Below are 26,157 nucleotides of genomic sequence, written 5' to 3' on the forward strand. Positions count from 1 at the left end.
AAGATAGGACAACTTCCGAAAGAATAGTATTCCTGACTACTTATATATGAGATTCGAGAGTAAGGTAAGTAAAGAGTTCTACAACATAACTTTCGTAGAAAGTTTTTTCCTTCAATGCGTACATGTGGTTGTGTCTACCATTTAAGTTATTTGTCGTCCCCTCCGCAGGTGAAATATACAAAACGATAGGTAAGGCATGAGACCAACCAATTTTCGGACTGTACGAACCACATTATAAACGAATATTTGACTCCGAGATTTTATTTTATTTTACAATTTAAAATTTGTAAATATTTTAATAATTTAAATCTCATAAATTTACACTTCTCTTAAATCTCGTAAAAAGAGATGAAGAACCGAAACAATATATTTGACTAAAAAATATGAAAATTAATTTTAGATAATTGGCCTTTATATTTTAAGAGTCGTCACTAAATTTGTTTTTTAAATCAAACAAAGTTTTACGTATACAAACATATATCATAAATTTTTTGAGTCTAATGTTTGGTGACACTAGGAAAGGGGTTATCGCGCTATGTCTTTTGTGCACGTTAAAAAACGAGATTTGTTTCACAAAATTTTGACTTTTTAAGAAAAATGGATTTTTATATTTATTTTTTCCAATTAATTTTCCAAATTATTATGACATAAATTTAGGCTTGACATTTTAGTTTTTAAAATATGAAATAAATTTCAATAACGGTTATTGAAGTCGAAAATTATGAAAAACTGTATATTAAAAATATACATTGAAGAGTTAGATTTAAGAAATACATTCAAATTGATCTTTAATAAAATATTTTCTTTTTAATAAAATATTTGCTTTTATAAATATTCTAAAATATTTGAAAGGTATTTTTATTTTTATTTTTGAATTTTTTAATGTGAAAATGTAAATTTTATTTATAAAATTGTGGGAGAGACAAATTTATTTATAAAGTTTTAAATTTTATTTTTATATATAAACTTGTTATAAGTGTGAAAATTATTCAACATAACGGAATGCTCAAACAACGTTAAGTTTTTATTAATATGTCATCCACGTATTTATTTTATATATTTTATTTAACCTATTTTTTTTTATTTCAGAGTTCTCTTTTTATTTGATATATAAAATTATATAAATAAACAAATAAAAAAAAAAATCTCTGTTTTTCACTGTCCTGGCCTAACCCTCCATTCTCTCCCTCCCTCTCTTCACCATTAGACAACCTCCATCCCTCTCTTCACCAGCAGACGCCCCCATCGCGACCAATTCAATCATTTTCAAAAACTTAACAAACGAATCCGCATCTTCAGATAATGTTGTCGGCTGTTTTTGCTAATCTTTTTTGATTAGATCATTTTTTAATGTCTTCCTGTACTTTGATATTGCTATCCGACGTCATAATACAACTTCTTTCGTGACCTGATCATCGGATGATCAGTTTCAATCAAACAAGATAATACTTGTTTCAATCAAACAAGATAATACTTGTAATAAGCCTCGTTTCTCTACGATTGAACTCTATGATTAAGGATCTAACGAAATGAATTCAAAAACTCTAGTTGAAGCGATCTTCGAACTAATTTTTCCTTTACGAAGAATAATCAGAAACGAGGACAAACAATCGTTATACATTTTTTCGAATATCAATTTATTCAGCATAACTCTAACTTCAATTATAATCAAAGTTATAATCTCAATAACCGTTTCAGGAATCTCAATTTCTTTCACACTCTTCTTTAGGATTCTAACCATCGTAGGTGCCAGATCACATTTAACCGCTAAAACCTCACAGTTTTGATTTGAAAACCTAGCGAAATCGGAAATTCCAGACAAGTTATTCAAACGAAATTCATAATTTTCAGTCTCGATGTTTCACATTGAATATATAACACGTTGCTTTGAGATCAATTGAGAAGAGCATAAAGTGAAATTCAGAGACGGTGGAGTGTGTATGAGAAATGGCGGATAAGATTTGGAATGAAATCAATGAATTGATGAAAAGAAAATGGATTTTATTTATTTATTTTTTATGTATTAAATGTAAAGAGAAAGTCTATTTGAAATATAAAAAAATAGGTTAAAATATATATAAAAAATAAATGTGTGGTATGACACGTAGATTAAAAACATAACGCCGTTTGAAACATTTTGTTATGTTAAATAATTTTGAATAAAATTTTACAACTTTATAAATAAAATTGATATCTTCCTCCAATTTTTTAATAGTATTAACATTCTTTCCGTTATTTTAATAATAATTTAGAACTTTTAAATGTTAAAAAACATTTAAAATCAAATGGTTGAAAACAAACATTCCTAAAGACCATTGAACTGGGTGTAAAGTGGATCCGCCATTAGGAGGCCCAAATTGTGATTCCGAAGACATGGGAGCTTCATCTCCCCGTTTAAAACTAAATTTGATCAAATGACCCTCAAAAGAGGGTCATTCCAATTTTTAAGCTTAAAAAAATCAATTTTTATTTTTAGTCTCATTTTTTAAATTTTTTTTCCATTTTTACCCTTACTAACTCTTTTTTTTCTTCTTTCTTTTCCTTTTCCTCCATTTCTCCTTCCCATTTTCTCTTTTCTCCCCCTCTTTTCCCCGGCGACTCCCCATGCGACATTGCTCCAGCCACAGTCACAGCCACAGCCGCTGTCCCCCTCTCTTCCCCGGCGACTTTGCTCCAACCTCATCTCCAGCCCCGTCGAGCCCAAAGGAAACCGATCCTCCTTCTTACACACCGGCTGTAAGATTCTTTCGACCTTGCTGTTCAATACGCATATGCATTCTTTCGCTCTTCTTTTTTCAATCGAAAACATTAGCATTACCAATGTTGCAGTCCTCTTACTCATTCCTCATACTCTTATGCTGCAGTTCGCCCAGCATTACTGAGGTTAGTAATGCTTAGTTACACTAGTGAAAAGGGGTAAAAAACGAGAGTAAAAACTCTCGGTTTTGATCCTATAACTGTCGGTATAGACACATTACCGAAAGTTTTGGTAACTCTCGCCATCCCTCGGTATTGACTCTATCGTTAAAAACAATTGGGCGTTTACCGAGAGATATCGTAGAGTTTTCAGTTTAGATACCCTAGAGTAAAACCGAAAGTTAATTGAAAATCTTTCGGTTTTTCCACACAGAGAAAAACCGAAAGTTTTGCAAATAACTCTCGGCTTTACTCCTAAGGGAAAAACCGAAGGTTTCCAATTAACTCTCAGTTTTCTTCAAATGGAAAACCGAGAGTTAATTAGACAACTTTTGGTTTTTCCCTCAGGAGTAAAACCGAAAGTTTTCTAATTAACTCTCGGTTTTCTTGAAATGTAAAACCGAAAGTTAATTAGAAAACTTTCGATTTTACTCTGTGTGGAAAAATTGAAAGTATTTTAATTAACTTTCAGTTTTTTTGAAATGGAAAAACCGAGAGTTAATTAGAAAACTTTCGGTTTTTCCCGTAGGAGTATAACCGAAAGTTTTCTAATTAACTTACGGTTTTTTTCAAATGGGAAAACCGAAAGTTTTCATATAACTCTCGGTTTTTCCATTTGAAGAGAAACCGAAAGATTTCTTTATTACTTTCGGTTTTTTCCTATAATATTTTAAAAATATGCCGATTATTTTGCTCGCAACCAAAACCTGTTCAGCCAAACCAATATATCAATAATAAAAGAAATGACACATACATTAAATGATCATTATCATTACAAAATTCGCAACCAAACTAATCATCCGAACAATCTGTTATAAATTCAAATTGAAACGACTACTAATCAAAACATGTTTTCAATCGAAACAACCAATCAAAACGTACTAGAATTAGCTTGTGGGAGGAGGTGGTGGTTGTTGTTGCCTCGTAAAGAATTCGATTCTCTCCATTCTTGCATTCATTTCTAACTTCTCTCTCCATTCTTGCATTTGTTTCTTCTTTTTCCGCTTGCATTTCTTGAATTGTGCGCATTCTTTCTTCATCCCTCTTCTCCAGTTCCTCCAGCTTGAGCTTCATTCTTTGATTCTCTTCAAACAATCGCTCATTGTTTCGCTGTGAACTATTTCCACTTCGACGATCATCACGAAAGTGTGTGGGCCGGACGCCTGATCCCATTCCGAACACTACCCCCTGTTTTTGTTGTCCGAACACCCTCTCTGTCAATTCAAAATCAGATATTCCAGGTTCGTTACTAAGAACCTCCTCTATCTCAACCTGCACAATTGAAATAAAGTATCATTTGTATAAAAAAAACTAGGCATATTCAATTCACTTACAATTTTCTCTTGCACGTGTTCTTCCGGGACGGGTGTTGGATTTTCTTTTGTCAGTTTTGGGGTACGGGTCCTCTTGAATACTTCAATGACAGACGGTGCCCGTCCCATTTCAATCGCCTATTGAAATAAATTATTTATATAATTAATAAAAATCTTTATATTAAGTTATTACAAATAATGTATTTACCAACTCTTCTTCAATTTGTGCAAACGGTCTACTTCCCGTATGATGTGGGAATTTCAGCTTCTTCCTGTTAATCATATTTGTACGACTGTTTTGCTGTATTTGAAATAAAAAATGAAGTTAAATTAACTAATATCAACTTTTATTTGAATTATGAAACCGTACCTTAAATTTTTCCGTGAAGAAATGGTTACGACACACAAACTCCCAATCATCTCGATCGTAGTCTGGTGGAGGATTAGCCAGTATCGCTGTCTCGTCTCCTTTGTGGACGCGAATATATGACTTGTTCAAATCTGACCGCCATCTATCCCATATCTGCTTGGCGTGTCCCAATCCGGTCTTTCGAAATGAATCAATAGAACCATTAGTAGCTTCGAATGAATCCTAAAAAAATAACATTTAAATGTTAAAAATAATTATTTAATGAATAATGTATAATTAAGTAATAATTATTACTTTGATAGCAGTCCAAAGTGAATCCAATTGGTCCGCACTTAATGCCTTCCACTTTAGAAGACGGTGTGAGACGGCTGCGGGGTCCCGGATAATCGACCCTACATGTCTAGACCACTGTATTCTTTCTACGTCAGCACCGCCTGACCTCCCATCTCTCTCTCTAAAAGAAAGAGGAATTCTTGTCCCCGCTACCCTCTTAGACAACGCGATATTATTGTTCTTCCACCGTCTCTTGCGGGCAGAAGATTTTTCAAAATTATCAAATTCATAATTAGATATGTGAATCAATTGAAACAATAACTAATTTGTAAACGAGTTACCTGTCGATGATGGGTCGGGAGTGGAACCGTGCTCCTCCTCGTTAGGCTCCTCGAGACCCTTGTCTTCAGCCTCATCGTCATCCACCATATCAGCAAACGTGCTCTCTATAAACTCTTCAGCCTCCGTAGCCTCAACATCCTCGTCTGTTGGGGGAGCAGTAGTTATTGGGACTACAGCAATAGGTGGTTCGTCTCTAGAAGACGATCCTTGGAGCCTTAAGTTCTCTGATTGGGCAAGTAAGTTATGGTATGGCTTCGACAATTTGCTCGGTGTTTTCCTCATATTTGAGCAAAAACCATCAGGCAACTTGAGATCTTTCAAGAAGTTACAAAGACGTTTTTTATTTTCGGATGTCAAAGTGAAAGGCGCTTCTGGATAATGAACAACTCCTTCATCATTTATAGGATGTAACCATGATTTTATGTCTAAGAGTTGTAAATCTTTACGGCTTTAGGACCATCCTTAGTCTTCTCTTTCACATTCATTATTGTTCCCAACACGCTATCACAAATATTTTTCTCAATATGCATCACATCCAAATTATGTCTCAATAATAGTGATTTCCAATAAGGCAAACGAAAGAAAATGCTAAGTTTATTCCAATTGTCTCCCCGCGTTTCATGATATATCTTGGTTTTCTTGCTCAGATTCGTACTAAGAATTATGTCTTCTAGGTCTCGTAATTGCTCGTAACTTTCTTGTCCCGTTAACAATCTAGGGGGCTCTCTATAATCAGTTCGACCATCAAACGACTCTTTATCCCTTCTGTATTTGTGCTTTGGTGGAAGGAAGCGTCTATGACCCATGTAACATTGTTTGGAACCATGAACCAATCGAAGAGATACTGTGTCGTTGTTACAATAAGGACATGCGAATTTACCTTTCGTACTCTAGCCTGATAAATTCGCGTAGGCGGGAAAGTCGTTAATGGTCCACAACAACGCCACTCGCATGTTAAAGTATTGCGAGGTGTGTGCATCAAACGTTCTCACACCAGTTTGCCATAGTTCAGTCAACTCGTCGATCAATGGCTGGAGAAATATGTCAATTGCATCTCCCGAACTCTTTGGACCCGGAATTAACATAGATAAAATAAAATTGCTAGAATCCATGCAAGTAGTGGGTGACACATTATAAGGAACGAGAATAACCGGCCAAACACTATATGATTTTTTCCCATTTGCAAATGGTTGAAACCCATCGCTTGATAAACCCAGTCTTACGTTTCGAGATTCCGACGCAAAATCTTTATAATTTTCATCAAATATTTTCCAAGTTAAGGAATCAGCGGGATGTCTCAACGTATCACTATCAACTCTTCCTTCTTTATGCCATCTCATCATTGGAGCCGTTTTTGAGGACATGTATAGTATTTGCAATCTTGGTATTAAAGGGAAATATCTCAACACCTTTTTCGGAATGAATTTCCCATTTTGCATCTCTCGAACTGCCCCACATGTTTGGTCGACTTTCCATCTTGAAAGACCGCAAACTCTACAAGAATCTTCATTTTTGTCGTCCTTCCAAAATAGCATACAGTTGTTCTTACATGCGTCTATCTTGTCATATTTAAGCTCGATATCAGTAATGAATTTTTTACTTTCGTAGTATGAGTTTGGCAATTGAGCGTCAATCGGTAATATGTAGTCTTTAAGCAGACGTAGCAACATATCGAACGAAGAATTTGTCCATTGACATACATTTTTTATGTGAAGTAGTTTCAGTAGTGCTGATGATTTCGTTATTCGAGCACCTTCATATAATGGCCGTTTACAATCATCAAACAATTTATAAAATCTATGCGCATCTTCGACTGGTTCATCGTTGTTCGGGACATCATTAACGTTGGGGAACATATCGTTTATAAATTCGTGCATATAACGTTCTTCATTGACCTCTTCATTAACTGTATTATTCGTCTCCGGTCTCGCATCGTGGAATTCCGGCACGGCATCCTCCGACTAATCATCGTCATCATCATCATGACCATCGAAATCATCGGCATCTTCATCGACATCGTCATTAACCACTTAAGTAGTACGTCTCTTTTCTCCATGAAAATACCAGTACTCATAATGAACATTTATTCCATAAATGATGAGGTGAGTCTTCACTTCGTCTATTTCCATAAACGGCGTGTTCAAACATTTCACGCAAGGACATTTCACGGGTTGTCGGGATGTACTCCTAACAACAAACTCGAGGAATTTGTCAACACATTCCTCGTAATCTGGATGATCTCGACGTAAGGTCATCCATCTTTTATCGGGTACTTCCATATTTCTAATAAAATGGAAAACAACTCGCATTATTATTTACTTAAATTTGTCTAAATTAATTAGGCTTACATAATATTAACATAATTTCTACCTAATCTATCATTATCCAACCAAAAATCAATTTAATCTAACATTATCCAAGCCAAATTCCACCTAAACAAACAATATTTCATTCATATACATTTCAAACCTAATCTAACATTATCCAAGCCAAATTCCACCCAAACAAACAATATTTCATTCATATACATTTCAAACATAATCTAACATTATCCAAGCCAAATTCCACCTAAACAAACAATATTTCATTCATATACATTTCAAACCTAATCTAACATTATCCAAGCCAAAATCCACCTAAACAAACAATATTTCATTCATATACATTTCAAACCTAATCTAACATTATCCAAGCCAAATTCCACCTAAACAAACAATATTTCATTCATATACATTTCAAACCTAATATAACATTATCCAAGTCAAATTCCACCTAAACAAACAATATTTCATTCATATACATTTCAAACATAATCTAACATTATTTCATTCATACACATTTCAAACATAATCTAACATAATCTAACATAAATCAAACTTAAATCTAACATAAAACTAACATTCAACTAACCTAACCATATAATAAACCAACAATAACTAACATTGCAGGAAAAGAGCGGCTGTAGGTAGATCGAACAATAATAAACCTATTAATCAAACAAAAACAACATAAACATATACCAAATCAATCCAATAATATAATCAATTCAAAACCTAAACTAACCAAAATCAACCATATTTTCAACCTAATCTACATTATCTAACCAAATCATACAACCAAACTCAATATAACCTAAAACCAAATCCAACAATCAATTCCAAAAAACAAATCCAATAACATAATCCAATACATAATCTAAACTAATCAATCTAACAATTCAACATAATTAATCTCAAAACAAAATCCAACAATCCATTCCAAAAACCAAATCCAAATCATACATATATCAAAATAAAAAACCTAAACTAACCAAAATCAACCTAATCTAACATTATCTAACCAAATCATACAACCAAACTCAATATAACCTAAAATCAAACATATATAACCTAAAATCAAACAAATATAACCTAAAATCAAACAAATAACCTAATATCAAACAAAAAACCTAAAATCAAACTACAAAATCATCAATCAAACTAAAATTAAACTAATATAACCTAAAATGAAACTAATATAACCTAAAATTAAACAAATATAACCTAAACCTAAAAAATGAACTAACCTTTGTAGGGCGGCAGCAGGCGGCGACAGCAGGAGGCGGAAGCAGTAGGAGGCGGCTATAGGGCGGCAGTAGGAGACGGAACTTCAATCTGGCACGGCAGTCTTCAATCTGGCGCGGCTGGACTTCAATCGGACCAGATCCAAGCGTCGGCGACGGAACTTCAATCGGGCGTGGCTGGGAGACTCTCCTTGCGGCGGCGGCGGAACTTCAATCGGCGGCGGCGTGGCTGGGAGTTCTCCTTCGTCTGGGCAGCGGCGTCTTCGGAAAGTGAAGGAGGCAGAGAGAAGTCAAGAGGCGGAAGGAAAAACGGGGAAAGAAAGAGGAGAGGGAAAAGAAAGCGTTTTTTTAATTTTATTAAAGGGACATTACCGAAAGTTATATGATTAACTTTCAGTTTTGATCATTTAATCAATTCCAAGAGTTAATCATATAACTCTCGGTTTTGATTATTCATATTTCCGAGAGATTTTGACATATCTCTCGGTTTTGAAATATTTAAAATTTTATTTAATTAGATAAAACCGAAAGTTTTATATATAACTTTCGGTTTTGATAACTATTTCCGAAGGTTATAACAATAACCTTCGGAATTACAATTTCACAAATTATTAAACTAATTAGTTTTTAATCATCTAATGACTTTCAACAACATTAATTTAACACATTTGATATCCTTAAAATATTACACAAAAGTTATATGATCAAACATTACACACATTGATAGGATAATCAAACATAAACATTCATATACACTTTCTATATAATTAAACACAATCATAAACATTTTAACATTAAACGCCATCTAAATTTTTTAAAATACAACACACTTGATTATATTAGTTATGAGTCTAGATTGTAAAGTAAAAAGCCCATGAATTTTACAAATTATGAAATGGTAATTCCGAAGGTTAATGGTATAACTTTCGGTTTTGATAGCTATTTCTGAAAGTTATAGCATTAACCTTCGGAATTACAATTTCACAAATTGTTGAATTAATTTGTTTTTAATCTTCTAATGACCTTGAACAACATTAATTTAACACATTTGGTAATTTTAAAACATTACACAATTCATATGATCAAACTTTATACACATTCATGTGATCATCAAACACAAACATATATACACACTTCCTTATATAATCAAACACAATCATAAACATTTTAACATTAAACATAATCTTAATTTTTAAAAAACAACACACACTTGATAATATTAGTTAAGAGTGTAGATTGGAAGGTAGAAAACCAATTAATTTTTCAAATTATGATGTGGTAACACCGAAAGTAAATAGTATAACTTTCGGTTTTGATGGGTTTCACCGAAAATTTTGAATAAACCTCTCGGTCCTGACCTTAAACAGAATGTTTTTGGGAAGGGTCAAAACCGAAGGTTCATTTGAAAACCTTCGGTTTTTACCCTTACCCATACTTAGAAAATTTTCCGTTTTTTTAAACAAGGGTCAAAACCGAAGGTTTTCAAATAAACCTTCGATTTTTACCCTTACCAAAACTTAGAAATTTTTCAGATTTTTTTAAACAAGGGTCAAAACCGAAGGTTTTCAAATAAACCTTCGGTTTTTACCCTTACCCACACTTAGAAATTTTTCAGATTTTTTTAAACAAGGGTCAAAACCGAAGGTTTTCAAATAAACCTTCGGTTTTTACCCTTACCCACACTTAGAAATTTTCAGATTTTTTTAAACAAGGGTCAAAACCGAAGGTTTTCAAATAAACCTTCGGTTTTTACCCTTACCTATACTTAGAAAATTTTCAGATTTTTTTAAACAAGGGTCAAAACTGAAGGTTTTAAAATAAACCTTCGGTTTTTACCCTTACTCATACTTAGAAAATTTTCCAATTTTTTTAAATAAGGATCAAAACCGAAGGTTTTCAAATAAACCTTCAGTTTTTACCCTTACCCACACTTAGAAAATTTTCAGATTTTTTTAACAAGGGTCAAAACCGAAGGTATTCAAATAAACCTTCGGTTTTTACCCTTACCTATACTTAAAAAAAATTCAGATTTTTTTAAACAAGGGTCAAAACCGAAGGTTTTCAAATAAACCTTCGGTTTTTACCCTTACCCATACTTAGAAATTTTTCAGATTTTTTAAATAATGGTCAAAACCGAAGGTTTTCAAATAAACCTTCGGTTTTTACCCTTACTCATACTTAGAAATTTTTTAGATTTTTTTAAACACGGGTCAAAACCGAAGGTATTCAAATAAACCTTCGGTTTTTACCCTTACCCATACTTAGAAATTTTTCAGATTTTTTTAAAAAAAGGTCAAAACCGAAGGTATTCAAATAAACCTTCGGTTTTTACCCTTACCCATACTTAGAAATTTTCAGATTTTTTTAAACAAGGATCAAAACCGAAGGTATTCAAATAAACCTTCGGTTTTTACCCTTACCCATACTTAGAAATTTTTCAGATTTTTTTAAACAATGGTCAAAACCGAAGGTTTTCAAATAAACCTTTGGTTTTTACCCTTACCCATACTTAGAAATTTTTCAAATTTTTTTAAACAAGGGTCAAAACCGAAGGTTCATTTGAAAACCTTCGGTTTTTACCCTTACCCATACTTAGAAATTTTTCAGATTTTTTTAAACAAGGGTCAAAACCGAAGGTTCATTTGAAAACCTTCAGTTTTTACCCTTACCCATACTTAGAAAATTTTCAGATTTTTTAAACAAGGGTCAAAACCGAATGTTTTCAAATAAACCTTCGGTTTTTACCCTTAACCATACTTAGAAATTTTTCAGATTTTTTTAAACAAGGGTCAAAACCGAAGCTTAATTTGAAATCCTTCGGTTTTGACCTCTTAAACAAGTGTCAAAACCGAAGGTTTAGTTGAAAACCTTCGGTTTTGGCCATGCTGTTTTTTTTTTTAAAAAGTGAAAAGCAAACAAAAAGAAAATAATTCATGAACAACATATTAAAAACCAAACCAAAGATAATAATAATAATTCATAATTATGAAAACAAAACACATAAAAATGTCATCGTTCGTACGGAAAAGAAAACACATAATTAATCAAACAATATAATCTAGAAATTATTAGATGGGGGGAGGAGGGGGTGGTTGATTTTGTCGACTCCTCAACAATTCAAGTTGTTGTTCGAGATTCTCTAATTTCTGTGACATTTCAGCCCTTCCGCTTTAATTTCACTCAGCAATCGACCTCTTTCCGCATCCCACAATCGGATTTGCTCCATTTTCAGCGTCATATTTCTCACCTCTTCCTCACGTGCCGCAATTTCTGTTTGTGCTAGCAAATTCTGGTAACACCGAGACAGTTTCTCCGGTGTACGCCGAAGACTATGCCATGACTCACCCATCCTAAATGCATTTCATAAATATGTATATATATATATATATTAATCAAACAAAATAACCGTAACCTAAATCTAATATAACTTAATTCAAATAAAATAACAAATCTAACAAAATCATATATATTTAACAAACTAACCTAAATCTAATCTAAACAATAACGTACAAATCTAAATCAAACTACCAAACAAATAATTTAAACTAGCCTAAATTTAGATAATATAAACTACATGATAAGAAATCTAAATCTAATAATAAACAAAAAAAAACAAATGAATCTAACCTGAACGCGAGAAGACAAGAAGAGAAGCGGCGGTGGAGAAGGCGGTTGCGGCGCGGAAGAGAGAGAAAGGAGAGAGTCAAATGAAAAAGAGAAGGGTTAGGGTTTGTATTTATAGAGGTAGATACCGAAGGTTTCCATATTACTTTCAGTTTTGATATTAGTCAAAATCGAAGGTTTATTGAAAACCCTTCGGAAATAACCATTACCAAACTTAGAATTATTTTTAATTGTTTTGGGATGAGTCAAAACCGAAGGTTTATTGGAAAACCTTCGCAAACGAGAATTTCAAAAAAGGTAAAACCGAAGGTTCTTTGAATAACCTTCGCAATTAAAAATCTCTGGAATTGCAAAACCGAAGGTTTTTTTAAAAACCTTCGCAATTAACCCACATCCAACACTTAGAATTATTTTTGGTTTTATGGGAAGGTAAAAACCGAAAGTTCTACAAAGAACTTTCGGTACTAATTAGTAAAACCGAAGGTTTTACACCCCTCTCGGAATATATTTTTAATACCGAAAGATTTGTTCCTTTCGGGAGTATTTAGGAGAGTTTTATAAAACATTCGGTAAAAACCGTCGGTAAAAGTCGATTTTTTACCAGTGTTAGTTCTACTCTCCAATGATTTTTCCGTTTTTTGCATGTTGAGTATGAAGTTTTATGGTTTTAGGGTTTTAGTTTAAGATTTAGACTTTAGTTAGGATTTAGGGTTGAAATGCTTAGTTAGTTCTATTTTTTTGGTTTGAAATGTTTTAATCCGAGAAATGTAGTTTAATCTGAATAGTTTGTGAATGGGGTGTGGATCGTGGGAGTGGGGCGTGGGGGTTGTGCGAGGGGCGTGGGGTAGTGCGTGGGTGGGGCGTGGGGCGTGGGCTTGGGCGTGGGTGGAGCGTGGGCGGGGCGTGGGCTTGGGCGTGGGTGTGGTCTTGGGCGTGGGTGTGGGTGTGGGCGTGGGCGTGGGCTTGGGCGTGGGCGGGGCGTGGAGCGTAGGATTGGGCGTGGGTGGGGCGTGGATTTAATTGCAATTCAATTGCGTACCACGCAATATGTAAAACGAATTTAATAAATTTTATTAATAAGCGGGGATAGCTCAGTTAGGAGAGCGTCAGACTGAAGATCTGAAGGTCAGGTGTTCCATCCACCTTCATCGCAAAAGTTTTTTTCTATTGGAAATTTTAAACAAACCATGTGACATCCCTGGTAAAACAGAGTTGTTATGCTGTAATGGATTCCTTATCTAAAACTGCAGATATTGAGACTGGTGTTGGTGGGTGTATTAGTGAGGAAGAAGATGAAGAAGAAGAACAAAGGACTGTTTATTCCAAGACTTGCTGCAGGTCTCTAGTAAGAACTGATGGATCCACTGAAACAACTATGAACAACAGTAGAAATGTTCATGGTTTAGATGATGTGAAATTGTTTGAGACAAGAACTAAAGTAGTTAGGGAGAAAAAATCGTCTAAAAAACTTCCAAGGCCTCCTCGATCTTCAAAACCTTTGTCACTTGATGCTGCTGATCAGAAGCTAATCATAGAGATTTCTCAACTTATAATCTTGAAACGGGCTTGAGTTGAGAGAATCAAAGCACTCAAGGTTAAATCTGCCAAAGCTGCTTCAACATCAGTTAATGGAAATCTTTTTGCCATGATATGCACAATCCTCTTCCCCGGCGACCTTGCTCCAGCCCCAGCTCCAGCCCCGTCGAGCCCAAAGGAAACCGATCCTCCTTCTTACACACCGGCTGTAAGATTCTTTCGACCTTGTTGTTCAATATGCATATGCTTCTTTCACTCTTCTTTTTTCAATCGAAATGAATAGGTTGCAAATACATTTTAGTTGTATTGTGGGTTTACTTGCATTATGTCTATTTATGAGTATTATGTCTGTTTATGGATCTTGAGCGTGGATCGTGGGGATTGGGCGTGGATCGTGGGGCTTGGGCATGGATCGTAGGGCTTGGGCGTGGGTCGTGGGGGGTTGAGCGTGGGGAGTGGGGCGTTAGGATTGGGCGTGGATCGTGGGGATTGAGCGTGGGTCGTGGGGGGTTAAGCGTGTGGCGTGAGGGTTGAGCGTGGGGCGTGGGGTTTGTGCGTGGGCGTGGGGCGTTGGGATTGGGCGTTGGGCTTGGGCTTGGGCGTGGGCGTGGGGGCGTGAGGGTTTAGCCTTTAACATCATCTGTAGACTGTCTCATTTGAATCTTATGTGGGTTGCGCATGTATCTATTTTGTTGTTCTTATTCTCACAATGTTGCTCCAAAAGGGAAGTTTATTGCATTTGTATCAACAGAAGTTGAGAGTGACAATCCTGTTGTTGAACTAAAAGGCTAGAATTGATCTGTTGGGCCTTATTGATGAGATATTTATTGACACCTATGATAGATATGAACGATGTTTATTGACCCCTATGATAGATATGAACCAGTGAACGAACCTTCTTTGGACAATTGTTTTATATCCTCGGTTAGTTTTTCTTTCTTTTTAAATGTCAATCATTCATCATTTTTGGATTAAGTTCTAGTTAGCTATTAATACACCAATTTTGATTCACAGAGCTATGATGCTATAATTCACTTTGAGTCCACTATTATGGATGTGTTGAACATGTATACAGCAATAACTGGAAATGTGTGTTATTTTTCTCTCTTTATTTGGAGTCGGTCTTAGTTGGCATGTTTCCAGAACTATCATTGTGCACGGAAGTTAAAATGTATAGTTAGTTTGGTAGTTCTAAGAGGCTTATTTGATCCTGGATTATTCTGAAAAAATCATATCCCTAGGCCTTGTTTGATGAAGGGTTATTTGAATTTAATCCAAACATCCCATTATCAATCACTTCATTAATTAAATTATGAACTAAACTACTAAAAGATCCTTAATTTTAACTTTTTATAATATTTTAAAGCATTAAACACTAAGTACTCATGTAACCCAAATATCCTAGAAATGAGATTATTTAGGTTATTTTACCATTTTACCCTTACCCTAAATATATAATGATTGATGGGATGATGGATAATCCCAAAGAGCCCAACATCAAACAAACTTTAATGATATTTTTTAATGTAGAAAAAAAAAGGCTTCAATGAATTAGACTTGTTTCATCATATTAATAATATGGATTTAGAATCTAAAAAGGCATGGAAAGAACTTGCGAGTCAAATTCATAGGATAAGTATGCGTGTATAATTCAATAATTATATTCTCAAGAAACTGCCAAAAAAATTGGGCTTTCAGTCAAGTATTATGGTCTCAAGAAACTGCAAAATCAATTGGGTTTTGGTCATCCCATATTTGAGATGCATGAAAACTGCACATGTCAAGTGTGTTTTTTTCCATTTCTGAATTCAAATAATACAAGTAATATGGTTCTTAATTAAGTTTAATTTTTTTAAATAGTGTAGTTAGTTAGCAAAGAATGCAGGTTATACTAAAACCCTGCTTCTGGTTTGGTTCATTGCAGGTCTTAGATCTTAGTGTGGATCTAAGTGCAGCTAGTGTTGCAGAAGAATGAATGAGCAAGCACACTCTTATCCAGTTTTTAATTTCATTGTCATTTGTATTCTCTACTTATTTTAAAAAAAAATTGCTTAAAATTCGTATTTGTGGATCTATCTATTCCGATAAATTAAAGCACAAGACTCTCTGTTTAAAAGAGTTCAAATGTTAGTCGGAGTGGAATCTACAACAAATTATTTTAACACAGGAATAGATTATGGATCACCAAGAGAACTTGAAATAATATATACTGCAATTTTGACTGGACAATCAATGAACAAAATGAGAAAAAAATACACTCCCTACTTAAAACACATAAAACTTTCAACTTGTAGCATCTGCATCTTCTTCAACCTTGGGTTTCATACTGTCATAATTTAGTGGTGGAATTGGCAACTCATAACCGACAATTTCAGAGAATACCCGACAACTCATAACAAATTTCCAATAGAAAAATTTTTTGCGGTGAAGGTGGATCGAACACCTGACCTTCAGATCTTCAGTCTGACGCTCACCCAACTGAGTTATCCCCGCTTATTAATAAATTTATTAAATTCGTTTTACATATTGCGTGTTACGCAATTGAATTGCAATTAAATCCACGCCCCACCCATGCCCAAGCCTACGCTCCACGCCCCACCCATGCCCAAGCCCAAGCCCAAGCCCACGCCCCACGCCCCACCCACGCACTACCCCACGCCCCTCGCACAACCCTCACGCCCCACCCCCACGATCCACGCAACATTCACAAACCATTCAGATTAAACTACATTTCTCGAATCAAAGCATTTCAAACTAAAACAATAGAACTAACTAAGCATTTCAACCCTAAACCCTAACTAAAGCCTAAATCTTAAACTAAACCATAAAACTTCATACTCAACATGCAAAAAACGGAAAAATTATTGGGGAGTAGAACTAACTAAGCATTACTAACTCAGTAATGCTGGGAGAACTACAGTATAAGAGTATGAGGACTGAGTAAAAGGACTGCAACATTAGTAATGCTATTATTTTCGATTGAAAAAAGAAGAGCGAAAGAATGCATATGCATATTGAACAGCAAGGTCGAAAGAATATTACAGCCGGTGTGTAAGAAGGAGGATCGGTTTCCTTTGGGCTCGATAGGGCTGGAGTTGGGGCTGGAGTAAGGTCGCTGGGAAAGAGAGGGGGACAGCGACTCTGGCTGTGGCTGGAGCAATGTCGCTTGAGGAGTCGTCGGGGAAGAGAGGGGGAGAGAGAGAAAACAGGAAGGAGAAATGGGGAAAATGAAAAGGAAGAAGAAGAAAATAAAAAGTTAGTAAGGGTAAAAATGGAAAAAAATTTAAAAAAAGGTTAAAAATAAAAATTAATTTTTTGAGGTAAAAAAATAGGAATGACCCTCTTTTGAGGGTCATTTGATCAAATTCCCCGTTACTAAGGCTTAGAGTTATCATTCAACTGAGAAGGGTATAACAGAACTTTGATAGAAATATTTTTTAATAGAAAATTTTATATTCTTAATAAGGAGTTTAAATTGAATTTTAATCTCACCAAAACTTCTTTATACGTATTAGAACTAAAACCAATAATTTAAACCCAACAATCTACATGGTTTAGCCATGTTTAAAACTGAAATCCGAAGCTTTGTTGAAAATCTTGAATTTAGACAAACCAGCCTTATTTGCTTCATAATTGGTATAAAAGAACTCTTAACACCATTTAAAATGTGTTAGGAAATTTTTGAGATCATTGTTCTTGAGTTATAACACAAAACAAAAACAAACAAAAACTTGATTTCTTAAAAAATTGAATGTTTAATTTAGCTTGATTGATTTAAATTGATTTCAACATAAAGCTTGCAAATTGTCTTAGAATCAATTCTAAAACAAAAATCAAAGAATCATGTAATATTGAAGAACACACAAACTCATATGTATAAATTTCAATTTTGATTCATAACATGAATGATAATTTATAGTGAGTTGGAGTACACTCTTGAAAACTTGTTAAAACTTTTTGATGAATTAAAACCGAGCTAAGAAGGTTTACACAAAATTTCTAAAATCATAAGAGTTTGAAAACTTTTAATGGTAGATTTTTTTGTTGGAAGTTGGTTGATGAGTTGAGAGATGGCTTTTGTACTTCATACTGGCTGAGGAAAGCTATTTATAAGAGTTTTACGTCGGTTGAAGCTTCTAGATAATTTAAATCACCCAAAATAATATTAATAGTTTTTGTCTTGTTTAGCTAAATTTTATCTGTTTAGACAATTATTTAGGCTAGGTTTATTATGTCCTTCCGCGTTCTTAGGGTGTTTCGTGCCTTACCCGTTAGTCTAGCATAATTAGTCTGTGCATTAGCCTTTGTAATGCGCGTTGAATGGCTCAAGTTTTAGGCCTATTTGATTTAGGCCAAACGATTTAAGGCCTATTTTGCTACTCTTCATTTTTATTTTTATTTTTATTTTATAAATCTACACAAAATTAATTACTAGACTTATAAATATATTTTTATTTATTTTATTTATTATTTGGTGGATTTATTTTTAATTATTTTAAAATTTAAATGGTTAACTGTTGTCCAAAATAATTATTTAATTTAATTAAATCTTAAATTTTAATTAATTCAAAATTATTGAACACAACATTGTCTAGGTAATTATTTAATTTATTTATGAACCAAATTTTAATTAGTTTGTGATTAATTAATACAATATTGTTCTAAATAATTATTTAATTTATTTATGGTTCAAAATTTTAATTTTGGCATTTATTTTAATTATTTTAGATTTTAGTGGATACAACATTTTATTCAAAATATTTATTTAATTTTAATTATTTTAGATTTATTGGATAAAACATTAAATTAAAATAATTATCTAATTTTAATACCTTTATGAGTCTATAAACATTATTTTAATATTTTAAAATTTATTAAAAAAATTATAAATTGCTTGAGTCAAATATTAATGTATAAAGTTTTTTTTTAATATTTATTTTATATAATCAATTAATAACATTTAAATTAAATATAATTCAAATAAAAGTATTAAATAAATTTTCAATTATTAAATATAATAATAATTCAAGAATTTATAATTATAAATTAATTAAATATTAATAATATATTAAAATAAAAACTCCAAGTTTTCATTTAAGTTAGAAGACAATTATCTTCTTAACTTTAAACTACGTTTTATCACATGTCATAAATACAAAATTATAAAACATATATTTTATATACTTTTTTAAACTTTATATAAAATACTAATGTCATATATATATATATATATTATTTATATCTGAACTTATACTTTATGTAGTTTATACTATTTAAAAGATTTTTAGTAAAGAAATAATAATATTAATTTTAATGTGGACATAATTTATAGCCTACATATATTATTTATTTCTTCTCTTTTAATAGTAGTGTTTTGTTTTCTAATTTTTTTACTTAAATAATTTCAAATTTAAAAATATTCAAGTGATGTAAATTCAATGGTAAAACACATAAAGTCAGATTACAATATACATAGGTTTATTGAAGTATTAAGTTATTTTAATATTTTTGACATTTTATATTATTATATTGATATTTATTTGATTAACTTAGAAAAACTCTTATTATAATATGTAATAGATTTATTTAATTTTTCAAGTTTTCTATAGTTTATAAAATATGTTCATCAATGAAAATTTTATCTATTTTTTATTTTATTTTACCTTTAAAAAAAATTAAAAATTAGAAACTAAAATTGAAAAACAATAATCTCACCCACACATGGTTTCTAGTCAAAATTAACCCAATATGGAGCTAACTAGCTGTCATTGTTACTTTTACAAGGCCTTGTTTGTCATTGCCACCATTCCATCCAGATTCATTCATTAATTGTACCGGTCCAGGATAAGGCAATCTATGCAGTTGCAACTTGAATAGAAACCCCACTTTTATATGGTCCCAATTTTTAATATTTAATATTAATATTATATTATTAATATTAATTTTTTCTTTTTTTTCTCTTTAATATTAAATATATATTATAAAAATAACTTTTTTATCTTTTTTAATCTCCATATTATAATATATTAATAATTTATATCTCTTTTTATATTATTAAATTTATTTTTTTTTACTATTTTAGGAACCAAAAATTTAAATTTGTATAAGGCACCAAATTCTACGGGGCCGACACTTATTGCACCAGTAAAATTGTAAAAGATCATTTGTTTTCTTTTTAAAATTTATATAATTTTCATTTCTACACATTTTTTAATACAAATAATTCACTTTTTTTTCTTTTTTTTATTATAACAAATTATAAGATTATTTTTAAATACAAAAAGATATATTAATTAATTAATTAATTAAAAACTCAAATAATTTATTTATTTTTTTATTAAATATCAAACAAGTTCGTTGTGAATTTCACAGCATGAATGATTGAAATCAAACAAAGAGAAAACCTTATAAGGCTTGTTTGAAGTTGTTAATTTGGAGGGTGGTTTATAATGGGTTTTAAAAAATAATATTTTTAAATGAAAAAAAAAAGTAGTTTTAATTTTTAATTAGTTAAAATATTATAATTTTATTTTATATTTAAAATTTATAAAAAATAATGTAAGAATATTTTAATATTGTACTTAAATTAGAAAGTACAATTGGCTAAATTGAACATTATGTAATTGTTGAAGGGTTAAATAGTAAAACATCGCTTTCCAAGTCATATATTTATAAATTACTTTCCCATAATATTCGGTAAAGGTTTCTAGGTTTTGAAGTCTTCGCCCAAAAGAAACAGACGATTTCCCATGTTTTCTTTTTTGCGTATAAAGTTAACTATTAATAAAACAAAATATATAATATATATATAATATATATATATATATATATATATATTTTGAAAATTGGACATGAATCATTAAAAATGATGTTGACCAATAACCGTTATTAGACCAAACCGTGATACGACAAAAATATTGAGTGAATCATGTAAATTCTTTTTTCTTTTTTTTTAAGAATATTCCTAATATACTCAATTTTGTGGCATTAAAGAATGAGTATTGAATTGGTCATCACATATTAAATATTTCCAATTTAATTTTTACTTAAATTAAAATTTAAGCTTATGATTGGTGTGAGGCTAATTTTTTAATTAAATTATTTATTGAAATATATATATATATATATATATATATATATATATATATATATATATATATATATATATATCATTCATTCATTGATTTATTAGTGAGAGAACAAAAAAATAATTAATGGGAGAATATTCTGTGATTAAAAAAAATATTCGTTGTTATTTTGGGATTTTTAACTCCCTATTATTACTCTTATATTATATATAAATATATAAAATCTTGTATTACAAACAAAACAATCTGACAAGTTATTACTATTTTTTTAATAATAAATTGATTAAATTGTTAAAGACTTTATTTTTGAACAATTAAAATTTTGAACCTTTTATTTTAAATCTCACAAATTTGTAATTCTTATGACTGAAGTTATAAAAATGAGATTTTGTCTTAAAGATTTTAAAACGTTGTTAACTTATTATCTATTTGATATTTATAATTAAATAAAATATTCATGACACTAATTTAACTACCCAATTTTAGTTAATTAAGAGTTTTGACTATTGAATTTTTATTTATTTATAAATTATTTTAATTAATTAAGAGTTTTGACTATTGAATTTTTTATTTATTTATAAATTATACTTAAATAATTATTTAAACAAAAAAATTAAAGACTTGTTTGAATAATTTAATAACACAACCAAATCAAACATTATTTCACTATCTCCTATAATCATATCACTTAATTAATTAATTAAAATACTAAAATACTTTATATTTTAAATTATTAATTTAATTTTATCATTATATATTAATACCCTTTATTATTTTTTTATTAAAAAATCTCTCATTCTTCCTAAAATAATTAATATATTTCGATTTTAGTTATTTTATTTAATTTATCGGCCAACCAGGAATTATATGTTTTTATGTTTGAATTGAGTTAAGATAGCAATTTATACATTAAATGCTCACCCTATTTTCATGATTAAGTTAAGTGGTATTGAAACCGTGACAACTTATTAGAATGCATTTTTATTGTTTGTTTTACAATTTACAAATATATAACCATACGAAATCAATTCTATTGAGTCTGACCCACCATTAATGCATTTATAAATTTGTATATGATATTCAATTTACTATTGATTTTTTTTTTTTAATCTAGGCCTTAAACATGTCAAGTATTAATCAAACCAAACACTACAATATATATAACAAATTAAACCTAATATGTAATTAAACATTAACATCATCTCATAACCGTTGCAATAAATTAACATAAATATGAACACATAAGTTGTGGTTGTTATTTGTTCCTTCCATCTAAACACAAAAATGTTAATTTGTTGTAACTCATTTAGTTTTTAGGAAAAATATATAATTAAATCAAACTAATTATGTCTAATAATATATTCTAAAAAATACCCAAACATATAAAAAGTTAACTCTAGGGTTAGCTCAAGATTTTGGATTCAATTTTAAATAAGAACACTTAGTAAATATATTTTTTATTATTTGAAAATATGTAAAACAATATAATAAACCTTCTTCGTAAATGATATATAGTTGCACTTAATTATTTTTAATTTCCTAGACAATAATTAATTAGTAGTCACCTACAGGCTACAGGCTATACAAGTTTTAGTATGGTTTTTAATTATTTTATCAAAATAAATATGATTTTAAAAGAAAAAATAAATTCTCACATTAAATTAAAATTCAAAATAAAGTTATAAATACCTACTAAATTCAAGCATGTCATACACTTGGTAGGCAATCGGAATATTAATAATATGATTTACACTTGTCAATTAATTATTACTTGTGCTGCAAATAATAAATGCTCAGTTTCATATTAAATTGGGAAATCAAGTTTTTTTATTGAGATTGCCATTTGAGATTTTATATTTAATAAAATTAATTTAATTTTCTTTTTTTTTCTTTTGAGATCTAAAATATAAAGTATTCAACTTTCATTGAAGTATAATATTATAATAAATTATGATAGAATAATTAGAAGATTCTATAAAGAATTGTATCAATACTAAGGGATGATTATTAAAAGTTTTCTTTTCAAAAAAAGGGTAATTGATTCGTATATTGTGTTTATGAAATTTTGAAAGAAAGTAGTACAAGATTTTCTTTATTTATAAAAATGTATGAAGAAAATTTGTAAAGAAGGTCATTATTTAAATTGAAAAAGCAATACCAGCTTATTTGTTTGGAAAATCCATATATGGAAATGAATATTGGGTCTGAAAAAAAAATTATAAATATATTTTTCAAATATTGTATTTCAGCTCATATGCTTACAATACTAATTAGATACTATTCATACTTTAAAAATATATATATATTGTTACTATACCAATATTTTGATAATCAAATCTCGGTACAATATAAATAAGATGGTGAATTTCTATTCATAATTAATATTATACCTTATATATTAAATAATTTTAAATTTTAAATATTTTAATTTATTTAAAAATTAAGTTTATATAATTAAATTAATATTAAATATATTTAGAGAAAATAAAATAAATTTATTATAATTAAAGAGAAAAAAAATACTTTTAATGAGTTGAACAACGGTTAAAAAAGAAATAAAATTATCATAATTTATTAATTAATTAATTAATTAATTAATATAATTTTAAAATAAAACAAAAACATGATTTTTTATAATATAATAATATATATTTAATAATTAACTTACCAAAATTTTAAAAATCTCAATAATATATTTATCATATCTCTCACCATTAATTAATAATACATATTTCATTTAAAATGAATAACAAAATATTTATAAAAAATTATTTAAAGATCTAAAATTTAATTTAAAATATATTCCTATAATATAATAAAAAAACTAATTAATCAAACAAATAGTAATACTTATTTAAGTTGATTTAATTGTAATATATAATTAATAAAATTTCATTTTCATGCCTTAATTTGTGTCCTAATATTTTTTATATAGTTTAAAAAATATGAAAATTGACACTAAACTTTATTAAAGTACTCAATATTGCACAATTAATGTAAAAGTGCAAAATCAAACACAGTAATAAAGTTATGTCACTAGTTTAATTATTTGAAAACCCTTTAAAAAAAAGTAAAAAAAAAAAAACTCTTCACTTCCCATTAGACGACGCCTGTCCTCTGTAACAAATAACAAGAAACGCGTGACTTACTCCATTTTCTTCTTCATCAAAACTCACAGATCGCCGGCGCCGGAAACCGGCCGGCGACTGGTGACCGGCGGCAGCCATTGAATCATTAGAGAATCTAAACCAAATCAATTATAATTTACAATCGAATTCAACAATGCAGCTTTCTTCCTAAAGAAGACGATGATTAAAGAACATAAATCGAAAATGGAACAAAAAAATAATAATTATAATCTCCGATTCACAAACGAAAACTCTTAACAAGGATTGTTATCAGGTGGATCAATGAGTAATGTATCAAGTTGACCTCTACATATAGGGCAAACAGAGTTAACCGCTAGCCAAGCATCAGCACAATGTATGTGAAATCCATGGTTACAACCAGGAATTAACCTAGCAATCTGTCCATCTTCAATCTCATCTAAACAAACAGCGCAATCACTTCCAAGTACCAATTCCTTACCGGTGATTTTCGGAATCTTCTCTAATTGTTCATCTGATAATCCTTTCCTCTTGTTTGTCTTCTCCGGCATAGGTATTTCGCTTCCGACTGGAGTTGTGTTCGTTGCGGCGTACCAGAGAAGGCAAACGTAGACGATGAAAACTGCGCTCATTCCTACGCATGGTAGGAATAGAGCGAGAAACACCGATAGAAGCATATCCAGTTTTGGTAGATGGAAGTGATGACGGAAAATATGGCGGCGGCGGTGGTGACGGCGCCGGCGGAGAGGAAGAAGGTGCAGAGTGAAGGTTTGAGAAGGAAATCAATGGCGTTGGTTAGAAAGGAAGAAGAGATTTGTATTTATAGTATGGAAAAAGGAAGGGAAAAAGGAAGAATGAGGGGTAAAATGGGAAGACTGTGAATTTAAATAGTGACGTGTACGGTGCTGAATTGCTCTATTGTGTAACCGCTGTACAGCAAACACCCAGCCCAACCCCCAAGAAAACCCCCAAGTCCTTGTTTGGTTTCACTTTTATTAATTAATTCAAATTCTTTTTCTCAAAATATTTACACATTTATAATATTATAAGCTTCCATTTAAATCGCTATTAGTGGGAATACAAATATTTTGTTCTCTTAAATTTTTTAATTTATTTAAAATGAAAGAAAATAATTTATTTATATTATTATGAAATGTATACTCTTTTATGTAGATGAAGTACAAACACTATTAAAATTAATTTCTACTAATATCATTCAAAAATATAAATAAAAAAATTAACAAAACTTGATTTTATAGATCTAATAAAAAAATAAACAATAAAATATGTCAGGAATGGAAAAACAAATTAACTAATAAATATTATAACTAATATATACTGAAAACATTTGACTATATTTTTTTTTTAAGTATATTGTTAAATAATGTCATGATAATAATATTTTTCATGATACATTGCATTCCACACAAAATACTAAAGATGTAATCTACATTTAGATCTTTTACTCAAATAACTCATTTTTATAATAACATATTTCCAACAAATAATTTTGGAAAATAATTTACTTTTTATTTTTTTAACTTTGATATATCATGAGCTAATTAGAAAAAAGTTTTATTTTTATAAAATAAAGTAATTAAAATATTAATTTATTTTTTATAAAAAATATTTTAAATTAAAAGGAGAACATAATGATTAGTACCAATTTTTTTTTTAAATATATATAATAAGAATAATAATATTTTAATGTTATAAATGAAAAAGTACATATATTTTAATACTTTACTTCATGATTCTTAAAATAAAAACTTCCATAACCATAACCAGAGTCATTATTAATTTTAATTTTAGGCAATAGTTTGAATGATATGAATAAATTATTAAAATATGAGTTATTTTATAGATGAAAATATATTTTTTAAAAAAATGGTAAATTGTCAATTAAATATCTATATAATGCATTTAACCTATTAAACATATAATATGCATCAAACGAAGGCCTTAACCCAATATTTTGTTTGAACTTTGAATGTAAGTCTAAAATGGAAATTTTAAAATTACAATT

General features: G+C 30.3%; 1 protein-coding gene and 2 non-coding genes across 3 annotated transcripts; 1 reads left to right on the forward strand and 2 right to left on the reverse strand.

Moving 5' to 3' along the window:
- The first annotated feature begins 13,480 nt into the window (after positions 1-13,480).
- TRNAF-GAA lies at positions 13,481-13,553 on the forward strand. The gene has a single exon. It is a non-coding gene; the product is annotated as a tRNA-Phe (tRNA).
- A 2,803-nt stretch (positions 13,554-16,356) lies between these two features.
- TRNAF-GAA lies at positions 16,357-16,429 on the reverse strand. The gene has a single exon. It is a non-coding gene; the product is annotated as a tRNA-Phe (tRNA).
- A 7,939-nt stretch (positions 16,430-24,368) lies between these two features.
- On the reverse strand, positions 24,369-24,908 carry LOC124917779 (E3 ubiquitin-protein ligase ATL23-like). The gene has a single exon (XM_047458093.1). It carries the CDS (start codon positions 24,806-24,808, stop codon positions 24,407-24,409), a length of 402 nt encoding a protein of 133 aa, XP_047314049.1. The 5' UTR covers positions 24,809-24,908; the 3' UTR covers positions 24,369-24,406.
- Positions 24,909-26,157: the final 1,249 nt, after the last annotated feature.

The sequence above is a fragment of the Impatiens glandulifera genome, chromosome 1 (genome assembly GCF_907164915.1).
Source record: "Impatiens glandulifera chromosome 1, dImpGla2.1, whole genome shotgun sequence".
In the NCBI taxonomy this organism is placed as follows: domain Eukaryota; kingdom Viridiplantae; phylum Streptophyta; class Magnoliopsida; order Ericales; family Balsaminaceae; genus Impatiens; species Impatiens glandulifera.